Source organism: Podarcis liolepis (assembly GCF_965112155.1).
Source record: "Podarcis liolepis genome assembly, chromosome: 1".
In the NCBI taxonomy this organism is placed as follows: Eukaryota; Metazoa; Chordata; class Lepidosauria; order Squamata; family Lacertidae; genus Podarcis; species Podarcis liolepis.
In genome coordinates, this window is record NC_139554.1 from 95,943,664 (window position 1) to 95,968,234 (window position 24,571).

The 24,571-nt window shown below is 41.2% G+C and overlaps 1 protein-coding gene across 15 annotated transcripts in view; it reads right to left on the reverse strand.

The window, feature by feature from the left end:
• The window catches only part of NCKAP5 (NCK associated protein 5), a 629,163-nt gene that overhangs the window by 186,432 nt on the left and 418,160 nt on the right, over positions 1-24,571 (reverse strand). For 12 of the 15 annotated variants that reach the window (XM_083487645.1, XM_083487648.1, XM_083487647.1 and 9 more), the window contains 2 exons: positions 20,952-21,042; positions 1,980-2,129 (listed from right to left, as the gene is read on the reverse strand). In XM_083487645.1, coding sequence (XP_083343771.1) covers positions 1,980-2,129; positions 20,952-21,042 — 241 coding nt within the window. Of the gene's footprint in view, positions 1-1,979; positions 2,130-20,951; positions 21,043-23,539; positions 23,648-24,370; positions 24,553-24,571 lie in introns of those variants that run through there. The other 3 variants (XM_083487641.1, XM_083487642.1, XM_083487643.1) reach the window with 3 other exon arrangements.

Below are 24,571 nucleotides of genomic sequence, written 5' to 3' on the forward strand. Positions count from 1 at the left end.
ACTTTGCCCAAGAATCACACCACACAGCTCTGGGAGCAAATGCACTAATACCACCTATTAAACCCCAAGCACACTGTTGATGTGCAACTGGCAACACTACTGTGACTTGTGGAGTCCCCCACACCCACCTACCCCCTATCCCCCAAGAACAGTACTTCTGTCTTGTCAGGATTCAACCTCAATCTGTTAGCCACCATCCATCCTCCAACTGCTTCCAGGCACTCACACAGGACATTCACTGGTTCTGATTTAAAAGAGAGATAGAGCTGGGTGTCATCTTCATACAGCCCAAACCCCCTGATGATCTCTCCCAGCGGTTTCATATAGATATTAAAAAGCATGGGGGCGAGGACGGAACCATGAGGCACCCCACAAGTGAGAGCCCAGGGGTCTGAACACTCATCCCCCAACACCACTTTCTGGACACGGCCCAGGAGAAAGGAGCAGAACCACTGTATAACAGTGCCCCCAGCTCCCAGCCCCTCTAGATGGTGCAGAAGGATGTTATGGTCAATGGTGTCAAAGGCCGCTGAGAGATCCAGCAGAACTAGGAAACAGCTCTCACCTTTGTCCCTAGCCCGCCGGAGATCATCGACGAGCGCAACCAAGGCAGTTTCAGTCCCATGGTGAGGCCTGAATCCCGACTGGAAGGGATCCAAATGGTCCGCATCCTCCAGGTGTGCTTGGAGTTGTTCAGCAACCACCCACTCAGTCACCTTGCCCAAGAACGGTAAATTTGAGACTGGGCGATAGTTGGCATATTGGCCAGGTCTAAAAATTTTTTTTAAGAAGCGGTTTAATGACCGCCTCTTTCAGCGGGTCTGGGAAGGCTCCCTCACAGAGGGAAGCATTCACCCACCCTGCAGAATCCATCACCCAGCCCTTCCCGGCTCGCTTTTATTAGCCAGGATGGGCAAGGATCAAGGAGACAGGTGGTCAGTTTCACTCGTCCAAGTAGCCTGTCCACATCCTTCGAGGTAACAGATTGGAAATGATCCCATGTAACAGGACTAGACAGAACTCTAGCACTCTCCCACCCCAGCCCTGCTCCCACGGTGGAGTCTACCTCCTTCTGAATCTGAGCGACTTTATCTGCAAAAAACTTTGCAAAAGCATTGCAGGAGATCTTGGGGTCCCTACCAGGCCCCGGTGACAAAGGTGGTTCCAATAGATTGCGAACCACCTGAAAGAGTCTCCTGCTGCTGTTTTCTGCAGATGCTATAGAGGCGGTGAAGAAGGTTCTCTTCGCCATGACCACTGCCACTTGGTAGGCTCGACGTTGAGCTCTAGCCCGTGTCTGGTCTGATTCAGAAAGTTTTCCGCCACCGGCGCTCTAGCCGTCTCAACGATTGTTTCATCACCCTCAGCTCTGGGGGAAACCACGGGGCTGTCCGGGCTCCATGCAACCAGAGCTAGCTTTGGAGCTAGACAGTCAATAGCCCTGGTTAACTCCGCATTCCAGCGGAGAAACTTAAGCCCTCTGGTTGATAGATGCTTTTACTACTCCAATCAGTTGCAGCAGCATTGGTAGCAGTTAAGGAGTATAATTCCTAGACCTGGGTGCATCAGGAGTTTGCTGGGGCCCTCACTCCTTGCACTAAGAAGACGGGAAGGTAGGGAGGATACAATGGAGCCCCTTTGTGATCTTTGCCCTAAAATGAACACTTGAAACTAAATCATAGACTTAGACTTCTGTATTGTAGTCTCTGTGGGTCTGAGCTAGTCTCAAGCTTGAAACAAGTTAAATTTATTTATGAAGTTTCTTTTTAAGGATATATGATCCTTGACATTAGAGAGAGATCATTTCAGTGGTTCCAATGCACAGCATTTCACTCATCCTGGTTTAATGAATCATGATCAAAAAATACTTTGTACCAAGTGCTTAGGTGAACTGAGAAAGTTAAGATTTATACTGCTCTACGATTCAGTACCAATAAAAGTGAAGACCCCCTTATGCAAAAACTTCCTTTTTATCCTACCTCCAGAGCCTTCAGCCGTTCCAGCAATAATTTTGTCTTTTCCTTTTCCTCTTCAGCGCTGCTGTTTTCATCTTTTGAATCTTTATCTACTGACATGCAAATGTCTTCCACCGCTGTTTTAGGACTCTTGCTCTCGTGAGTAAAGGTTCCCTAAAAGATCAATGTATTTTTTCATCAATAAAATGGTAAAAACAATACATAGAAAAAGCAATGTAATTATAATATCACACATACACATATTGTAGGCATCTTTCGAAGCTTTGTGGAAGTGTGACACCTAATATACATGGAATAACATCCTGCATATATTTAAATATATACACAGTGTATATCCTGCAATGAGACATTGTGTTTTCCTGAATTATCATTTAAAATGACAGTACTCATTGTCCATTGTTTCTTTCCTTTCCAGAGCTTTCTATTACAGCCACCACAACCAAAAACAATGGCCCTTTGTCCTCTCGTCTTCTCTCCAATGTAGTATTCAGAAACACAAAATAGAAGCTATCATCATCAAGATGTGAATTCCTCCCTCACCCCACTGTACAACCATAGCTGCCAGTTGCAGGAATAAAGAAACTCACAATGTGAAAAGAAAACATTACACATTTATAATTCCTAAGGTCAAAGGTTATGTTTTAATCCTGCAGTTAGCCCATGAATGCATCGTGTTTTTTTGCTTTGCAAAGTAGCCAATGTGTTCTTTACCTCCCCACAATTGAATGAAGACCTTGCTCATGCTCGAGTTAGGTGGAAAATTTGCTTGGCTCACATTTTAATGTGAATCTACTGAATTCACACTTTCTGAACCAACGTGCAAACCAAAACATGGTTACCCTTTGAAAATTAATACTTCTCATAATTCTGTTTTCTAGTTAAAATATGATTGCTTACAAAAATACACTTTTGGCTGAAGAGCAGGGTACAAATGCTCTAAATAAATAAATAAATAATTATTTTTCAGATGCGAGTGCTGTAAACAACTGTGCCCACCCACTGGCTACAGTCTCTTTGATCACATGGAGGCTTCTGCTTGTGGTAAATAGACAGGCAATTTTCGCTGATTCTTCTCCTCTACAGTCCTCTATACACCCCACAAGAAAAAATTAGTTGAGGATTGGTGGACTCTTTCAAATAGCATGGAAGGAGCTGCAGAGAAAAGGGAGAATCAGCTAAATCACTTTCTGATCCTTGAAGCCTCAACTGGATTAAAGAGCCTTCTGTCAGCAAAGGAACATAACTGGATACAGCCCAGTGTATTTAGGTTTCTAACTCCTTTTGTATTATGATAGGTATTTCTGTTAGTTAAGCCCTGTCATACAGATGCCTCCCATGTTTAGCCTATATACTGTGTTTCCTCCCAGAGGTACCAGCAGAGATATTAATAATTCCTATTCACAAAATATTTGTATATGCTTCGAGCCATACCAGCTTTGGAGTCAAATATTGGGGGAGGGGGGGGGGAGTGTTCAAAATTCTCAGCATCATATATATCCAGATATCTTTTGCACATGGTTAGAGCGCTGGGCTAGGACAGTGGTTCTCTTTTCTTTCCCTCTAGGCCACACTTTCAGAATAAAAAATTGCTCGTGCCATACCAAATTTTTTATTGGTAAGAAATATATTGGAAACAAAAAACAACAACTAGCAGTGTTTGATTTATAACACAGAACACAGCTACTTTATAATATGGTTGTGGGACATCCAGAAACTATAAAACAATGAAGTTACATAAGAATATGAATCATTCTCAAAATTTAATTATAAACGAGTCTGTTACATATGAGCCTTAAGTATGTATACAAGCTCAATGAGTTTGATTGCCCTTGAATCTTCCCAGCACACTTCCCATTTCTGCCTGCTACACCAGTGTGGTGTGCCACACCCTTTGAGAACCACAGGGCTAGGATCTGGAAGACCAGGGTTCAAATCCCCAATCAGCCAGGAAGCTCACCTGGGTGACTGTGGGCCAGTCACTATCTCTCAACCTAACCTACTTCACAAAATTGTTGCAAGGGTAAAATGGAGAGGGGGGAGAGCTGTGTAAACCACCTTGATCTCCTTGGAAGAAAGCTGAGATATAAATGTAATAATAAATACAATAAATAAACAACAATCCACGCTAGAAGCTGCATTATGCACAAATGCTGATCTATACATAAACACTTTCCTTGTGTTCCTTTCACCTTGTGTGGTCATAGTATTCCAAAATACTCCCAGGCCTCTCACTTTTGATCATGAAAATGTTTGGAACACCACATGTCCAGCTCTTCTTACCCTTGCATCTTTTCCCCATCCCTCCCCTTCCACTAGCTTCCTTTGCTGTTCCTTTCTGTTGTGCAAGTTCTCGTCTACACATGCACTGAACAAGATTGCAGAATGGATTGTTGAGGGGCACACAGAAATTTTATTTTCCACCTGCGAGACCAAGGTGGTGGAGTCTACCACCCCAGGATTCTGCCCCATGTGTTTACGCAGCATAGCTGTCATCTCCCTGCATAAGGGCTTTCCTTCTTTGCTTATATGACCTAATGCCACGTACACTGGTAATTACATGGTATTACCATGCTTTTCAAACTACCAAATCTCTAAAAGGATATTGTTATTCAGCACACAAACAAAGCTGTTAAGGAAGAAAACAACATGACTAAACATAGCTGCATGGTACTCTGAATTGGAGCTAATAATTAAAACTTGTCTGACAATCCATTTACTGTAAAGCAATTAAAATAAGCACATTCATTCAGGCATTCATTAAAAAATAATAATCAAACAACAGTTCATAGTTCATAGTAAGTGCCATTCAAACACTGGCCACACTTTTTAGGTACAAGATAGAAAGCCAAAATGAATAAATGCTAGTGTCGGGCAAAAGTTCTCACAAAGACATTTCACTGAATTCATATGTTTTTCAAATGGTGGCATATACCATGACCCCAGAATTTTGCCATAGAGTTGGGATAAAAGAGACTTATTTTCAAAGTGCATGGCAGATATGTATGACTTATGGTTTTATAGAAAGCAATCCTTAGACAAAGTATAATAAATAAATAAATACTTCTAGGCCTTTTTTTTTGGCACATAGCCCAAGTTAGCAGAGTTGAAAATTCACACTGAATGTCAACTAAATAAGAAATACATTGGGGGCGCATATGGCACAAAAGTAATACTAGAAAAAGTTGGTGCTGAACAATTTTATAGAAAACAAACAGAACAGAATGAAATAACAAATAAAGAAAGAGACACAGGTGAGCTGTGAGCTTTCAATGCCAATCACTTTTCTCAACAAATCAATAGAAGATGTGCAACTGTGTTCAATACACGTATGTGTAGATTAATTGCAATTTGCCAGTCCCATCATTACCACAATATAGGTCTGTGCCCTGACCAGGATATTCATTTTTCAAATTAAATCTGCAGTTGTACTAAAACAACTAGTCTCATTTCTAATAAAACATGAATAGTATCAGGCTATAAGAGTACTGGTTAACTACTAATGGCTTTAAAAAGACATATAATATGTGTGACATTGCTACTAGATTTCTCTGCAGCAGGATGAAGTTTCCACGGGGATAAATTTTGTAGGAGAACATATTGTCCACCTGTATATAACTGGTCTCTCTGACAAAATCCTAATTAATAGGAGAGCCCATGGCCTTCACTGTGACATGTACTTCTGGCTCATCAATTAAAGACAAAACCATCTCAATGCACTGAAGACTATAACACATGGTGTAATGTAGTTTTTGATTTGACTTATGGCACACTTAGTAAAAAGGATTGGTCACCACTGAATTATTCTGATTATTAGCATTTGAATGTCAATCAAATAAGAGACACTTAGTGTCAGCCTTTCATCTTAACCAAAGACAGTTTCTTAGACAGTTAATGTCACACTATTTAAGATGCTATACTAGTCAATGCCACTTAATCATGGCCATATTGAAAATTTTCTCTTTAACATATTTGACAGGATTGTTACATTTAGAGTAATTGGAACTGTAATTCTGCCCCAATACCTTCTGTTGTTTTAGAAGTCCATGCCATTCTTAAGTCATATGGATAATCTACCATGCAGACCAAAGAAACAAAACAAAAAAGCAAAAGCGAACGTATTTATCAAAACAGGCCAAGGCCAAGTCATAAATTGTAAATTAGTGTAAAGCTCCAAGTTACTGTTAAATTCTGAAATGTCACTATTTCAGGCCCAGATTGAAATGGTTCAGGGATTTCTTTTGACTGTTATAAACTCCAGAGCACTGATCTTCCTCCACCTAAGCCAAATATTATTTGGTCCTTTAATACTAAATTATAACATTATGATATTCCCATATTCTGAAGAAAAGGATAATCACATTGAAAGGGGGGTATCACTCTTTCATTACAACGAGGGATCTAGTTCTATGAACAACCTAATTTTGTAGAAGTTCTCATTGGTGTTCATTTGCAGTCACTATTTATTTACAAGATTTACATGCCAATCTTTTAGAGTATAATAGCCCCTTTCAAAGCAGCAAACAGGAATTCATAACAAATACAATAATCACCATTAACACAATCTCATTAAAACTGTCTTACACCCCCTTAAAACTGAGCAGCAGCACTTAATTATACCAACTGCAATTAATAAAAAAGTACAATGAAATAGAAAGGTTTAAAGTTTTTTTCTTCGTGAAATATCCTCTACTGATAGCGTGAACAAAGATGAGGAAAGGGATTTAGGAAGAAACTAGATCAGGAATGGAAGTTTGTTACCGCATCACTGAATCTTTTGAGCACCTGTAAGGGGCAACCTATTCCTGACAGACAACTGTGCAATGCATTTTCTGTATGTCTATTTTCAACTCTGCACAGATTTGCACATTTTAAAAGCTTGCCCTTCTTTATTAACTTACAACGCTTCATTATTCAGTACCAGATGGCTACAATTTGTACCGTCCCTTTTCTATCACGGTGGAGGAGCAAGCAGTTTATATCAAAAACTGAAAAGGTTTTCGGGTGGGGGTACGACGCAATTGAATCAAGGCTATTTTAAAGGCTGGTATCTAAATAGCTAAAAAGGACAAGAAGCATGTTTATTCTCTTCCACTGTGCGCTATCTTTTTATAAGGCCTACATGCTACTTTGTTCTAGTCCTAACCCTGTTAGCTCCTCAGCATCCACACACTTCCAATGCAGCTTAGCTTGAAGTGCCATAGTTTTATACCAAACTGGACCATTGGTCTACCTAGCTTAGACTTGCCTGTACTGAATGGCAGTGACTTTCCAAGGTTTCAAGCTGGAGTCCTTTGCAGCTCTACCTTGAAATGCCAGGGATTTATCTTGGGACCTTTTGCATATGCTCTACCACTGAGCAGTGTTCTTTCTCTAAGATCTTCACTCTTTCTGAACTTTTGAGCTAGGGTTGGTGGTGCACTGTCATCAATGCATCATGCATACGCCTGACTCCTAACTTTCTCCTTTTCATAAAATGGTTGAATCCCATCAGCAGTTGCTGGGGTGGAGGAGTCTGAGGGATTGGTGATCAAAAGGACATAACTTGATCTGAGATGATTAAGGAATGGCTGTGCCCTAGGTATAACTAGTGGTGCATTCAGTAGCATCTTCAAAGGTGGGACTGTGGGGTGGATAATAGGGAAATTAAGAGGAGTTTAGGTCCAAAAATGATATATAAAAGAAAATAAAGTATATAGCCAAGGAAGTGAAGACAGATATGGGGAGAAAAAGAACTTAATGGTAAATGAAGAACATGTGAACAAAATACAAGGCAAAGGAATAATAAGGAATGAAAATAGGAGAGAAATGTAAGAAAAACAAAAGCATTGGAGTGAAGTATTGATTTTTAATAAGCAGCCTATGTAGGCATTGGAGTTATCAAGGGGAAAGTTTGCTGGGAGGCTGTAGCGTGTTTCCACCTGAAGCCTGTTAACCTGATTGGGTTTATCTGTTCTCCTCTTCAGATACTTTAAAGGCTTGGTGGGCTTTCTGGCATGAGCTATGCGGCTCTGTGGCTCTTTGCCTCGGCCTTGTTCCCCTGTTATGAGAAAGAAAGGCTGAGGCGGGTGCACTCCTCAGAAGGGACAGCGGAAATGAGTTATCTTAAGAATTCCACTTGGAGACAAGTCACCAAAGACAATCTGTATCTTTTGTGGAAGCTGTTGAACCACTCTCCAAAAGTAACATAGAAGTGATTTATTTCTCTTAGGGTGAAAAAGACTAAAAACTATGAAAGATCTTACTGGGATCACGCTGTTGCTCTGCATGAAGACATGCCTTTAAATAGAGAATATGATGCTCAGCAGCTTTTTTCTGATACTTTGAATCACTATGAGCTTGCATTGAATTGTATAATAATTGTTTGAGGAATTTCTTTTATTTACATGCTATTCTGTTTAAATATTATGTTGATTTACAGTGCTATTGCTGCTGTTGTGAGCTGCTTTGAGCTCAACATTTGTTGTTGGAAAAGTGGAAAACAAGTAATAAAATCAAAATCAAATCACCAATCCTTTCAAAAGATCTTCTGAGGAATATATCTCTGTTATTGTCTCATAAAAAGTTCATGAGGTTAGATGGAGTGTAGGGAGAAGAAATAATAAGAGCATATTCAAAAATCAGGCTGTGGGAAAGTGGGGAGTGAAGACGAAACCCCAAAGCTGAAACACAACACAAAGTTCTTAGCAGCAAGCAAAGCCAGCAGACTGTCTGGTATTGTACCCCTGCGTGAAAAGCATGGGACCTCATTTTCTATGAAGGCTTACTCTATAGTTAGCTTTCTCTCTCATAGGATCCTGCCCATGATTTATTTGGTGGGTAGATGAGGAATGCATGAGATGAGTTGCCAGTGTGTCTGTAATAATCATGCTATTTCATTGTGAGGAATTCTCATATTGCTGTAAAAACAAAGCCCACATAGGTAATGTAGGGAACTGTCTTAGCCAGTGTGGTGTAGTGGTTAAGAGCAGTGGGCTCGTAATCTGGTGAACTGGGTTTGATTTCCTCCTGCTCCACATGCTGCGGCTGGGTGATCTTGGGCTAGTCACACTTCTTTGAAGTCTCTCAGCCTCACTCACCTCACAGAGTGTTTGTTGTGGGGGAGGAAGGGAAAGGAGATTGTTAGCTGCTTTGAGACTCCTTAGGGTAGTGATAAAGCGGGATATCAAATCCAAACTCTCCTTCTTCTTACACTGAAATGTTGGCCCATCTAGCTCAACACTGCCTACATCAGAGGTGAGTAACCTCAGGCCTGGGTAACAAATGGAGCCCTCTTGACCTAAGGAAGGCTCCTAGGCCACATCTTCCCTGGCAACACCCCTCTCCCCAGGCTACCCCCTCACTAGTCCTGCTCTGTGGCTTTGCCTGGCTGTAATGTCCATTGAACTGTGCTAATATCTCTTACTTGCCTGGGTGGATCCACATGTATAGAAACCTCTGTTTTGTGACTGGAATGTAAGATACTAAACAAAACCAAGAGCCACAGTTCTTGCACAATCCACATTTTGCCTTGGACCCCTGCCTACCACTGGGTCTGAAGGTTGCCCATGGGGGAATATGGCCCACAGGTTGGAAAATGTTCCCCAAACTTGGCAGACAATGACTGGCAGTGACTCTCAGATTTTCAGATAGCATTCTTTCCCAACTCTGCCAAGAGATGGAGAGGTGTGAATCAGCTCTACCCATGGAGCTATAGCTATTCCCCTGATACACCTGGAGGCTTTAGCAGTTTGCTACTAATTCTCAAGCCTTATTTTATTCTCAGAATCATCTGTTTTGTTCCAAATGTCTTATTGTCCTTAGGCATTGCTTAGAGTAGTTTGTTATGGCCTTGTACAGATTTTTCAACCTGAGATATTCTGATATGCCTCCTGAATTTTTAGCATGTGGACTTTTAATCTCCATTCTTACCTATTCCAAATCAGGGACACTTGAAGTGCAGAAGTACATTTTATGCACTCCAATCCAAGCTATGCATTGGAATCTCTGGTGAATTTCAGGGCTGTCTTCAGTTCAGTTCTTTGCAGAGTATATGATGATGAGGTTTCTGCACCCTCCATGTTTCTATATTCTGAGTAACCTACAACCTTAAAATTGTAACCTTTTCTCCTTATTAAAGGAAAACCTTTCAGACTGCTAATGCTATTATCCAGGGCTAAATAGTATGTTGTTATTAAAATGCTAAACTAGTTATGAGCACTAGCTAATTTGGAAAGAAAATCAGAATTCACAGTATAAAAGTACTGATTTTACTTACCTATTCTGAAACCTGCATGTGGACACCACTGACTTCCTTTCACTATTATTATTACTATTCCCTTCACATTCTTAAGGCAACAAAGCAGAACACAATATGTGTTTGCTTTAGACAACCTATCACAGATGCAAGAATAATGTTTTCTTGTATAGCTAACTGTTTTTGCTCAACACAAGCTGCTGAAAATTTGAAGCAAAAGAAAAGGATTTAGATAAATCAGAAGGTTTGAGAGAAACAGTCTAAATTGTTCACAGTTTAACATTACTGCTGTCAGGCAAGAACACATAAAACTCCTCTTTTTCATCTCTGCATTTGACTTACAAAGTATACACAGAGTGAGCAGTAAAATCTCCTAGATTAAACGCCTGTGATGGATAAGAGAACAAAGTGTTTTCTTTATGTCTCTAATATGAACCTACAACCAGTGGCATATCAATCTAAATCTACTTCACATTAGTCTTCACTCAAACCACTTCTAAATATTGCAGGGTATCATCCTTACTGAACAGCTCTGCAGAGCTACATTAATAAATTTTCTGACGATGCTTTTATTGCCTCTTCCATCCATCAGCAACATTTATTTCTGTTGAAAAACGTTCAGTCCTAAGAGGTACTTTGACTAAAAGGAAGCAACAGAGTAAAATGAAATATTTAGAAAAGTTCAATACTAATGTTAATTAAATCTGTTAAACAGGGAACAGCTCTTATTAATGCTGATAGTGAAAAACACTTCTCTAGATCACCCCTTCAAATGCAGCTATAATGAGCATTTACATGACCAATGGCCCCAGGAACAGTCTGTTTCCTAGTGCTGTCCCTTTTTCTGCAGGAGATAATTACTCACATCAATGGAAGTACCATCATTGTATTTTGTGCTTATGTAATTAGCAAAGAACGATTAAGACAACATGAAAACAGAAACAAAACAAAACACAATGGCCACCTAAATGAAGGCTCAGGCATGAGAGCATCATGTGTGCCATCAATAGCAGCAGTGATGAGGCCTGGTGCATGTCAGTGAATGATCACTAAGAGGATGCATTCTGCAATGGAGTCAAAGCATTGTTTATCTGTAAAAAGACTTCAGAAGGAAGAAAACTACAGACAAAGCAACCTGGTAGGTCAACTGTGCTTTTTTTCTTCTAGACGTTTGGTTCTCTAGTTTTGACTTCTTTCATTCAGCACAAAGTTTGGATTCCAATTTTATGCCAGTGCCATAAGTCGTCATTTCTACTTTCAGGGCCGACTCTGCTCTGTTCCCTAAGCCAAACTCCTCTCTTCTGGAAAGACAGCCCGTTTGTGGGAGATTCTGAAAGCCTGAGCATAAAATAATCTTCTATTCTTAATCTACCATCCTGAGAACAGGCCTAGTAATTACACTGTGTTTGCTTCCTTTCTATTTCTTACCACCATCAGCAACAAGTCAGAATAGTGGGTGGGAAACCTGAGCAAGATGTGCAACATTTTGGTGCTGCCTTTTCTGCTTCTGTTCACAAGAAGCAGAAAGAAGCAGGTTCTCCCAGGCTGATTAAGGAATCTATGGCCTTTTAAACTGGGGTCGGGAAGGGCGCTGGTTGGTTCTTTTCGTTACTATGTTGTGCATTTTTGGTTTTTTTTTTATAATGTAAACTGCCCTATGATCCTCAGGTGAAGAACACTATTGTTATTTAATAAATAAATAATTTCCTAACAATGCTACTTACAGCCTCATTCACTTCCTAGTTACATACATTCTCCTTGCATATTTATGTGAAAAGATAAAACTATTATTTTATCTTCTATCCAACACCAGTCCTGATGCTTAAAATCAACTATAAATATGAAGCAGAGAGGTGCCAAATGAACAGCTTTTGTTTCCATGTGTTTTGCATATTAAATGTGAATATTTATTTAATTCAAAACTGAAAGCAAGCTCATTTACCTTTTTAAGCTTTAATTTTCACTTGAAGCTGCCTCATTTTTAATCAGAAAATTTTGCATACGGCATCAAACCTCTGCGAGCAGAGCCACTTTTCAAGTTCATAATGGAACATCAAAGACCCTGCCATGAATATATTTGCACAGACACCAATGAAGGTACCCTTTTTTCTATTCTGAGAGGTGTGAAATAATATTGTCTTTCTTTTCAAGATAGGGAAATAAGTTACAAAGAGGCAGAAATTGTATGGCTTGTCCAAGATCACAGGGGAGATATGCACTGGAACAAGGAATTGTTTGCACCAGAAAGAGCTTCGAAATGAAGTTGAAAACTATAGCTATGAAATCATAAGCAGTAGGTGCTAGGGGCGGGGGAGGAAACTAATGCTCATTTGCTGCTCCCTCTATAGCTTTAGCTTTGCCTGAGAATAATACTTCAGCAAAAGCACCTGATGTGCTGCCATTTTCAGAAGCAAAACTTTAATTCCAGTTTTCAAAGCTTAGCTTCTATACTTAGTGGCCTAGTTAAGCTTAACTATGGTTTAAAAATGAATGCACAACTTACTGGTGCAGCAAGCTAACATCACAACCACTATGCTCCTCCCTTGCTTCCCCCGCACCGCCAGAACCTAAGCCATTACCTGAATCTGAACCTGGACACCTGTGTTCCTTTTCTCCTAAGAACCATGAGCTGTTACTAACGTTTGTTATTTGCTTAACACTCCTGGTTCCTTTGGTGGAAACAAATCCATGCCCATTTTCAGATATGAAGTTAAGCCATGGAAGGAGTGAGGGAAGAATGAAGCAACCCTGATTTTAGTCCCATGGACCAGCATGCTGCACATTCACCTTGAAACCATGGCTTGTCTCCTTGCAATGTGGCAGCGAAAGAAGCAGGGGAGAGTGATTTTAAGCCTCATGCACCATGCTGCATGCTCATCTATAAATGCTTAACTCTAACTTAAAGTGACACATGGACTAGCCCAGTCTTAAGGATAGAAGTAACATAGACTGCAAAAGACTATGTGCCACTGGCATGTTGCCACTGAGCAGTAGTTGTGAAGAGCCTATGTGTATATTACTTGTCTTTACATGCAGCAGATGCAATGGTGCCTTGCCTTCAGGAACCTGTTACAGTCAGTGACATCTGCACCAGGCCCAGCACTGGAAGACACATCATCTTATCCTGACTCACCTGGTAATTAGGGATCCACATTCCACTCCATCCTTGACCACAACTCAGGAACATTAGCCTACTAGGGGGGTATTTCAACCAAGTTTTTCATGCAACTTTGAAGTGTCAGGCATAGCCCTACTGGCTTTAGCCCAAACGTAGCAGAGTTTTCCTGCACAGCGAGGAAGCTAGTTGCGGCGGTAATGACTAGTCAGCTAGACTCAGAATAACTATTTACAGGATTTATTAAAAGGAAAAATAAAACCAGCAGAGTTTCTGCATACAAATCAAAGCAAAATAAATCCTTCCTTTCTCTCTCTCATAACCATACACAGCACTTCTAACTCCTAACACACCTCACACCAAACTGTGCTAGCAATCCTAGATAACAGAGTTGAGTGCTGCTCGTTAACCAATCAGAGTGAGTAGTTTCTAGGTCAAGCAGACCTGGGCTTTCTGCCAAGAGTAAATTGACACCAGCTTGAGTTAATTGTGAAGCTAGAATCTGCAAGTTTCCCACGAGAACCAATTAACAGAAACTGAACACCCCCTCACAGATTCTGCTGAACAATTAACTCCAAATACACCTATGTAGGAGATTATTTTTCCAGCAAACCTAAACCCTTGCACATTCGCTTGTTCTTTACCTTTGCCAATGGTTTAGTTAACACATCTGCTACATTTTCTTCACTTGATACATAAGTACATGTGATTACATTGTCTTGTACACAGCAACGTACATTTTGGTATTTTACAGAGATATGTTTGGAACGCGATTTGAAACCCTCTGTTTTACTTAAGGTTATACAAGCTTGATTATCAATGTAAACTTGTACTGGTTCTCCACAATTTACATTTAAATCTGCCAACAAATGCTTGAAATAAATCACCTCGTTGCACAATTCACTCAATGCGGCGTACTCTGATTCCGTTGATGACACACTTACAACGTCTTGCTTGCGTGACCGCCAGCTGATTAAAGCTCCACCGACCATTATGACTAGTCCTGTGACAGATTTTCTATCTGGCAAATTTCCCCAATCACTATCACAGTAGCAACTCAACATTTCATCCTCGGAAGAATTTAATTGTAACATATAGCCAATTGTCTGTTTGAGGTACCTCAGAACTTGTTTTACCCCTTTCCAGGCATTTAGTGTGGGTTTTGAGACCAATCTACTTAATATGCCTACTGCATAGCTAATATCAGGTCTGGACCACTGTGCTATATACAATAAACTTCCAATTACAGAGTGATATACATCAGGATGTTCAAATTCAGGACTCTCATCTATGTGAAGTGTTTTTATGAAACCTGGATCCATAGGCACCGCTGCCCCTTTGCAATCCTGCATCCTGTATGTAGTCAGTAGTTGTTTAACTTTGTTCTGCTGACTAATTAGGCAGCTGCCATCTTGGGCCCAGCACACTTCCAACCCTAGATATGTCCTAACCGGGCCTAAGTCTTTCACTTTGAACTTACTGGACAATTGCTTGGCAAACCTTTTAGTTTGTTTATCTGTTTTACAGGCATACAATACATCATCTACATAAATCAGACAAAACTCTTGATCACTGCCTGTACCACGTACATAAACACAATTGTCAGCTGTACTCTGTTTGAAACCAAATGACACTAAGGCCTCATGGAAACATTTGTTCCAAGATCTTGCAGCCTGTTTGAGACCATATAGAGCTTTGTTTAATTTTAACACTCTATTGGAACCTGTCTCATAACCAGGCGGTTCGGCTAGATACAGGTCTTCTGATATTGATGCATGTAAATATGCAGTCTGGATATCAAAATGGTTTAACAGGAGTTTTCTCTTTGCTCCAAGCGTTAAAATCAGCCTTACACTGTCCCCCTTAGCAGTAGGGGAAAAAGTCTCGTCATAATCTTTTCCAGGCCTCTGAGAATATCCTTGAGCAACTAAACGAGCTTTGTATTTGTACTCTCCTGTCACCAGAGGTTTAAGTTTGTACACCCACCTGCAGCCTACAATCTTTGCCCCCTCAGGCGCTGCTACTGGTGTAAAAACCTTGTGCTCGTTCAGAGAGGACATCTCTTCCTCCATTGCCTGTTTCCAGAGCTCTGCCTCCTCTTTTGGTAACTTTAACACTTCCTGAAAACTCTTGGGCTCTGCAATTACACTAAACACATTTGCAGTATCTGGGGAAAAACGCACCGGAGGCACTCCTTTGTTTTGTCTTTTAGATCTTCTGGGAGAAAATTTTTCTTCTGACCCACTTTCCTCCTCAGAACTACGACCTCTCTTTTGTTGCTTAGCAACTGGTCTCTGGCTAACTCCACTTTCTTGAGAGCTCTTATCTGAACTTTCCTCCCCCTCAGACTCTGATTCTCTATGTTTACCTTCAGAGTCATGAAGCTCCTGGGAAGGTTCAAACCAAACCTCAGTATTGGCATGTAGTCTCTCCCAGCCACTATGTTCACAAAAACTGGCATTCCTGGAGATCACAATGCCATTTGTCCCTTCAGCAAAGCGGAAACCTTTTCCCAGCTCCTGGTAACCCACAAACACTAACTGTTTGGTCTTAGGATCTCCCTTCTTTCTCATTTGTTTCGGAATTAATACCCAGGCTTTTGATCCAAACACATGCAAATGGTCAATTTTGGGTTTTTTCTGAAACAATTTAAAGTACGGGGTTGTACCTATTGTTTGATGAAAGAGCCTGTTTTGGAGATAACACGCGGTGAGCATGCTCTCCCCCCAATAAGACATGGGCAAATCAGCATCATCAAGCATGGCAAACATCATATCTTGTAAAGATCTGTTTTTTCGCTCTGCAACGCCATTCTCCTCTGGGGAAAAAACGTTCGTTTTTCTATGCCCAATGCCACGCTTTTGTAACCAATCTTTAAAGGCATTTGACATAAATTCGCCACCTCTGTCCGTCTGAATCCTTTTGAGTTTAATAGACAGAAATCTTTCCACAGATGCCACCCAGCCTTTAAACTTAGTGAACACGTCACCCTTATTTTTCATGGGAAAAACCCAGGAGTAACGCGTGGCGTCATCCACAATTGTTAGTGAAAAACGCGATCCACCCCTGCTTACAGCAAATGGACCAATTACGTCCATGTGAACCAGCTGTAGCGGTGACTCACTAACTCTGTCACTTCTGGGGTAAGAGACTCTGTGGGTTTTAACCTTTTTACAAACATTACAATCAAGGTACTTGTTACAACTCTTTAAATTACCCCCATCAGCCAATTCAGACATTTTTAGTACACTTTTCCAGCAAGCATGCCCCATTTTCCTATGCAATAAGTGCACACAGTTGTCATGTATAGCTTTGTTATTCACTGCAGGCTGAGATTTACTGACTACTGCTGCAACTTGAGATCCTGCTTTAAGCCAAAACAAGCCTCCCTCTGACTTAGCAGTGCCTAAAATCTCACCAGCCTTCTTAATAATGCAACTGTCTCCTTCAAAATACACTTTAAACCCAGCTTTTAGCAAACAATCTACAGACATCAGATTGCTCCTTAATGAAGGCACACAAAGTACATTTTGCAGGCATTCACGAAGACAAGGAACAAAAACTGCACCCCCCGAAATCACTTCGGAAGTACTTCCGTCTGCTAGAGCCACCTGGCTGCGCTGTGCTGAGTTCTTGGAAACAAACAATTCATCTGAATTCACGATGTGCCGAGACGCTCCAGAATCGACCACCCAGACAGCTTGTTTCTCATCAGCAATCTTGACCTCGCCGGTCACCAGCTGAGCCGACTGTTTTCGTTTGAAGAATTTCTTTTTACGCTGCTGCTGCTGCTGCTGCTGCTGCTGCTGATCTCGTCTCTGCTCCTGCACCGGCAACTGAGACTTGACCAACTCCGGACATTGTCGTTTTAGATGCGCTGAAGACCCACATCGGAAACAACGCCTAACAGCAAACGCTGACTCCTCACCAGTACGCTGCTTTTGCTTCACCTCTGGCACGGCATGAGAACTCCTTCCAAACCGCCCGCCAGTAGAAGCCTCTGCAGCCAACGACCTTTCTTGCCTCTTCTGCCATTCTTCAATCAAACGCCCAGTAACGTAACTGACGGATAAATCACGCTCCTGTATGCCTTCTAGAGACAAAACTAAATTATCCCAGCTTTCCGGGAGAGAACTCAAAATAATAGCCACCTTCTCCTGCTGGTCTAATGCACAGTCTCTTTCCTGCAGCGCAGCAAACTTTAACTGTAAACTGTGTAGGTGTTCCTGCATTGTAACCCCAGGCTGTAACATTGCCTTGTACAATGCCTTGCGAATGAACAGCTTGGAAACCGCTGTCTCACGCACATGGAGTTCTTTAAGTGCTTGCCACACACCTCTAGCTGTCTTGATTCCCCTCACATACGGCAACTGGGAATCTTCCAGCCCCAAGACAATTGTGGCCCTTGCTCTTTGGTCTTTATCGAGGTCTTCATCATCAGGCTTCGTAGGAAACTTACTCACCACTTGCCAGAGACAATCCCTCTGCAGCACTGCCTGCATGCGTTCCGACCACAGCAAGTAATTGGAGTCATTCAGACGCTCAAAAGCCATCTGAACTGGTTGTGAGGCCATCTTGAGAGCGATGTCCCTGGAACCCGGAACCAGCTACTCACGACCACCGAGAGAGAAAACAGGAACCACAGCACCCAGCACTCGCACGCTGCAGCTGTTGTCCTTGTGTCCGCTGCGTCACCAGCTCACCACGGTCAGGAACCAGCCAGAGAACAACAACTTCTGGAACTACTGGAACCAACGCCGTTGATGCTGACACCACCGCAACTCAGGCTGGCAGCACAATGCCCATAACCTCATGGAACTTTGAAGTGTCAGGCATAGCCCTACTGGCTTTAGCCCAAACGTAGCAGAGTTTTCCTGCACAGCGAGGAAGCTAGTTGCGGCGGTAATGACTAGTCAGCTAGACTCAGAATAACTATTTACAGGATTTATTAAAAGGAAAAATAAAACCAGCAGAGTTTCTGCATACAAATCAAAGCAAAATAAATCCTTCCTTTCTCTCTCTCATAACCATACACAGCACTTCTAACTCCTAACACACCTCACACCAAACTGTGCTAGCAATCCTAGATAACAGAGTTGAGTGCTGCTCGTTAACCAATCAGAGTGAGTAGTTTCTAGGTCAAGCAGACCTGGGCTTTCTGCCAAGAGTAAATTGACACCAGCTTGAGTTAATTGTGAAGCTAGAATCTGCAAGTTTCCCACGAGAACCAATTAACAGAAACTGAACAGTTTTACTCAGAGTAGACCTATAGAAACTAATGGACCTAACTTAGTAATGCTCATTAATTTAATGTGTCTAATGTGAGCAACCCTTAGTTGAACACCACCTATAGTCCAGCTCATACCCAAGTGCCAAGCTTGGACAATGCTAGATGAGCTCCACAAAATGTAATCAATATATAGAAAATGTACAACATGCTGTATTTAATCTCTCCATATTCAGGTAACTTTGCCCTTAGTTACAGTGCTATACAAAGTCAATCCAGGAGTAACTGAGCATTATATTATTTGCACCCATGACTCAAAAATTAATGTATATGGCAAAGGCGTAGTTTATAAACTTATGTAGTTACCACAAGCAAGTCCTCAAAACTTCCTATTTTTAAAGAAGAACTCTTGACAAGGCCTAACAAAACAATGATAACACATGCATGTTTCTGTGCACATCTGATTACTATTCCACTGACATGACTACCGTGCAACATTTAAAGTTCATTAGCAGCAATATTTATTCTAGAGTCAGGGATATTGATATTGTAATAAGAACTCAGTTTTATATATCCCAGAACAATAATTAGGTTTGAGAAGCAAAAAACAAATATGCAGCTGGTAGTCAATAGATCAAAAGTGTTTATTGCAAAGAAGTACCTTTTATGACTACTCAAATACTAATTTGAACAGGCTGCACACAGTAAAACTAACTTAGCATGGTTTGAGGTAATATAGAATAGTTTCATCAGCTCTTGCTGAGAGCCATATTCAAAACAAACACCCTGCGTTTCCTCATTTCTTCCTATAACACTTGATCAAAAACAAATTGGAAAACTAGTCATCATAATTTAACTTAGAGGTGCATTTTACTAATGTCCTTCATTATGGCACTGATAAGAAACATTATGCAACTTCTAAAAGGCAGCACTGACAATTAAAATGACAGTACAATCCTAGGATCCTGCAAACAGCCTTCCAGGAGCTACAGAAGATAGCAGATATCTTTCACTGTGAGCAGAGAGGGAGGTCCACCTTTGGCCACCTCCTTATAGCACCAACTGTTACTGCTGAAGATAACAGAAATGATCTTGCTGTGAATCAGGAAATACATGCTGCTGAGGATGCTTAAGGGCTTTTGTAAAAAAAATTAAATGTATGCCACCATGAACATGGTTTACTATGGAAAGGTGGCATACAAATAAATGATTATTATGATTATCGGCTGAAATATCCACCACTATTGCTTCTCCACTGGTGTTATGATGAAGGGCAACAAGGGAGCATTCCAGGCTTTCTGCATACTTTCTTATCCATACTTCTGCACGTATGACTATTTATACATCCACTTGTGTGCACATGGTCCATATAAACACTTGCAAACTACACACTTTCTATTTGCATATACATACATACATACATACATACATACATACATACTAGAACTAGTGTTCTCTACACATATGCACATATGCATAATCAACATGCTTACTCATACCCATAAAATGCAAACCTGCTTTGGATGGTTGTGTACTACCTTTGAAACAGAAAGTCTGTAGTCTGGGAGTGCTACTGTTTGTTGCTACAGGCCCAGGTGACTTAGGAATACTTTCTGTCAGCTTCAGCTGGCAAGATAGCTGTGGCAGTTTCTGGACCAGGGTAGCCTGGCCATTGTTGTCTATGCACTGGTAACATCCAAATCAGGATACTGCTTGTTCTGGTGAACAATGTGGCCACCAAATTTTGCACCAGCTGAAATTTCTGAATCATTTTCAGAAGCCGCCCCATGTATAAATTGCATGCATATGCCGCAAGCCCCACATCCCCATGAGCGTCTGCATGCATGCACTTCACACACAGAGATATTAATAAACTTAAATACATGTTCACGTGAAAGCGCTGAAGAGTTCTTCACATCTACCTCCTGTCTTTGCCCAGCCGTCACGTTAATTCCCCTCTGTCTCCATGCATACTTTCCCCATCTGTCTGCCTTCTCTTCCCTCTTTCTCTCTCTATTCTCCACATGTCGAAATTGCCTTTCCCTTTCCTTGTCATGCAGTCTCAAAAAATCATGACTTCTGATAGCTCTGAGAAACAGCCTTTCAGAGAGGTAACAGTTCTAAGCGTCACTTTTAATCACCACTTCCTCGGCTGTGTTTTAATACACTTCTGTGGTTCCCATGGCCAACACCTTGCCTCTTTCTCACTTAGTTCACACTTTGTGGCTAGTCTTCATAAAGGGTACTTTCTGCCTCAAATATATTTTTGACAAACATCTGAAGATGAAACTTTGTATCAAAGCCTAAATCATCTGCCTCCAACCCCACACACATTATATTATCCAATTATCATATCAGTTACCATAAGCAGACAACTGAGCTTACTGATATCAGTATTACCTGATAAGCTTTTATTACAGTAACAGGTTTTTCGCTGTTTGCCTCTGGTGATCCTTGACGTTGCAGTAGATTTCTCACCGTTTCTTCCATTCTATGGACAAGGGGTGGGGGAGAAGGGATAGAATTTGTAATAAATAATCTCATTGTAGAGGGATCATTTAAAGTACTGTTTTTCAGTCAAAGGAATAACATATTGTTTCATGTCTGTGAGTGTACATATGCAGGCACATATCATGCAAAATATGAAACAAATACAGCATTTTTCTTTATTTTTATCATCAATATGCTTCACCCCCTATCCAACAGTGGTGCCCACTAATGGAAAGCAGCTCCAGACCATTGGGAGATCCTCAAGAACCTGGTGGGAAGCAGCATGGGGCTACTGTACCAGCAGGTACAGAATGCTGCAGCGAGGCTCCTCACAGGGTCTTTGCCATGGGAGGATATTCACCCAGTGCTTTTCAAGCTGCACTGGCTCCCGGTGGAGTACAGGGTCAGATTTAAGGTGCTGCTTTTGACCTTTAAAGCCCTTCACGGCCTAGGACCCTCGTACCTACGGGACCGCCTCTCCTGGTATGCCCCACGGAGAGCCTCAAGGTCCATAAATAACAACACCCTAGGGGTCCCAGGCCCTAAGGAAGTTAGATTGGCTTCAACCAGAGCCAGGGCCTTTTCAACTCTGGCTCCGGCCTGGTGGAACGCTCTGCCTCATGAGACCAGGGCCCTGCAGGATCTGATTTCTTTCCGCAGGGCCTGTAAGACAGAGTTGTTCCACCTGGCCTTTGGCTTGGAGCCAATTTGATTCCCTCCCTCCCTCTCTTTCTTTTTTCTTTTCCTTCTCCTCCTGCAATGAGGCTACATTTTAATATTTTAATGTTCCATTATTTTAATGTTGTATTTTATTTTTGTTTTTAAGTTGTAATCATTCATCTTGTTTTTATTATTGCTTGTAAGCCGCTCTGAGCCCGGCCTTGGCTGGGGAGGGCAGGGTATAAAAAAAAGTATTAGTATTATTATTATTATTATTATTATTATTATTATTATTATTACTCAGAGGGAAGGGAATAGTGTCAAAAAGTAACCATCCTCCCTTCTTCAAAAGCTCAATCATGAGTGCAAGGACACCAGACGGATTCCACCTGAAGTTATGAGCCGTGGGATGTACAGTGGTACCTCGGGTTACATAAGCTTCAGGTTACATACACTTCAGATTACAGACTCCGCTAACCCAGAAATAGTACCTCAGGTTAAGAACTTTGCTTCAGGATGAGAACAGAAATCGTGCTCCAGCAGGGCGGCAGGCCCATTAGCTAAAGTAGTGCTTCAGGTTAAGAACAGTTTCAGGTTAAGAATGGATCTCCGGAACGAATTAAGTACTTAACCCGAGGTACCACTGTAGTTCTTTTGTACAACCAATCACCTCGCTCAAGTTGAGAAACATATTAAAAAATAGAAACCCATAATTATAGCAGCTGTTCTATGAAGGGTGTAGTGGGGCAGAGGTGCTCACTTGACCTCCTAGTGAAGAATCACTATTATCTACCGGGGGGGGGGGCAGGGGCAAGGCAAATGCAGCTGCACTCTGGCTGTCCTGCTGGTGTACATGCAACATGTCGCCCTCCCCACTGCCTCACCTGTCCCCTCTTCCACCCACTGAGCAGCAACTCACCCACCAGGAGGTTAGGTAAATGCCTCCACCCCACCCACTAATGCAAAATTATTATTTATAAAAGATTCTGGTAGTTTCAGGGGCATTTTTGTGGCAAAGCATAAAACGATGCTCCTAAATGCTCAATACTCCTGAGTATCCCTATCATACAGGGCTAGTGCCATCTATCATTAGGACAACAAAGTTTTTTTCCACTATGACTCCATAAACACAAATAAGCACTGGCAAGCTGAACAAGGCTCTGAACTGAGGGTTCCCGATTGAAACCCAATGTTCTGTTCAGTACTCTGGCTGCCAATATAGAGAACAGAATCAAAAAGTTGAGAGGGAACCCAAGGGTCATCTGGTCCAATTCCCTGCAATGCAGGAATCACAGCCAAATAAGCCCTGGCAGATGGCCATCCAACGTCTGTTTAAAAACCTCCACTAAAGGAGTGTCCACCATCTTCCACTGTCAAACATTTCTTACTTTCAGAATGTTTTTCCTAATGTTTAGTCAGAATCTCCTTTGAAATAGAATTTGAAAGTTTTTTTTCAAGTAACAAAAACCTTGGAATCACATTGCTGGGTCAGACCAAGGTCCATTCGTGTCCTCAGAACCTATCCTATCTACACTTCAGGTAAGACCAATAGCCCTTTCTATTCTAGAGACAGAAGAGTTCTGCTGCTCACAAGTAGCACATTAAAGTAATGGCCTTCCACTGTTTATTTCCAGCATGCAATATTCTTTGGGAATTTAGGCCTCATCTATCATACCAGTCAGAATTAAATATAGTTACTTTTGATAACATTTCAATTTGTTTAGTGCTTTACATTAAATTGACATTTATCCAGCTTCCCATTGCAAGAAATTCATTCTAATCAGATGTCCAGTGGAAATTGTTATTTTTAGTATAATCATTATTTACGATATGCATACTTTTCATCCGCCCGAATGCAGCTAGTACAGTTACACCATCTGTTGACCAAATGTGAACAAAAATAAACCAAGTATCATCTTCAGTTCAGACAGGAGAACAGTTTCTCAGCAGCAGATTGGAATCATTTGTGTTTTATATCTTGACCTTATTCAGAGCCCTTTCTCATTCCAAATCTTTTTCTTCCCTAATATACCCTCCATAAAATAAAATAAAATACCATGGAGCATACTTCTGCATGTGGCCTCACAAACTTGTATTAAAACATAATTATATGCTGATTTTCCAATAGCACAGTAATACTATTGTAGAGGCTTAAAAGGCACATTAAAACAAGAGTCAGTTCAAGCATGGTAGCACCTTAACTTTATCACGCTTGTAGCTGACTAAGGCAAAGCCCCTCTTAACTACTGTGGGGTTTTTTTATGAAGAAAACTTTGACTCTTGGAAACTTACGGGAGTTAAACAGTGAAAGGGTTTATTTTGGTAAAACTAAGGATGTGTCAGGAGATAAAATTATTTCAGTAAACTTATTTATATTAAATTCAGTGGACATTATAGGCTTTGAAACAAGATGATAACTGCACAGCTTCTTTTCACTTCAGTTCCTTAAACTTATTTGTGTCACAGCATAATACTTTGGTTCTTAAACAAGGTGGTGCTTTCTGTTAGTTTCCAAGCCTTTTATAAATCACAATCCTGAGGCTCCTCTAATAATATAACAGGATCCAGGGGATTACCACACCCCTCCTAACTGGTTGCGGATTCTGCTGTTTTCAGAAACTCACTCCCCTTCTGACTGAAATGAGGCCCAAGTAAGAGTGTTTCCTCACACTTCCACTTTTCCTGTCTCCAGTTCAGCTTCCTACTTTTCTCTTGTCTGAATACTCTTAAAAACACCCATCACTGTCTTTCAATCTCTAATGTTTTCCTCGAGTGGATTTTACACACATAGCTCAGGAGCTATGCTCCTGACCAGAACCAAACCCTCCAGATGCCTTTCCTTTTTCCCTCCAAAAGTGCTGTCTCCACCT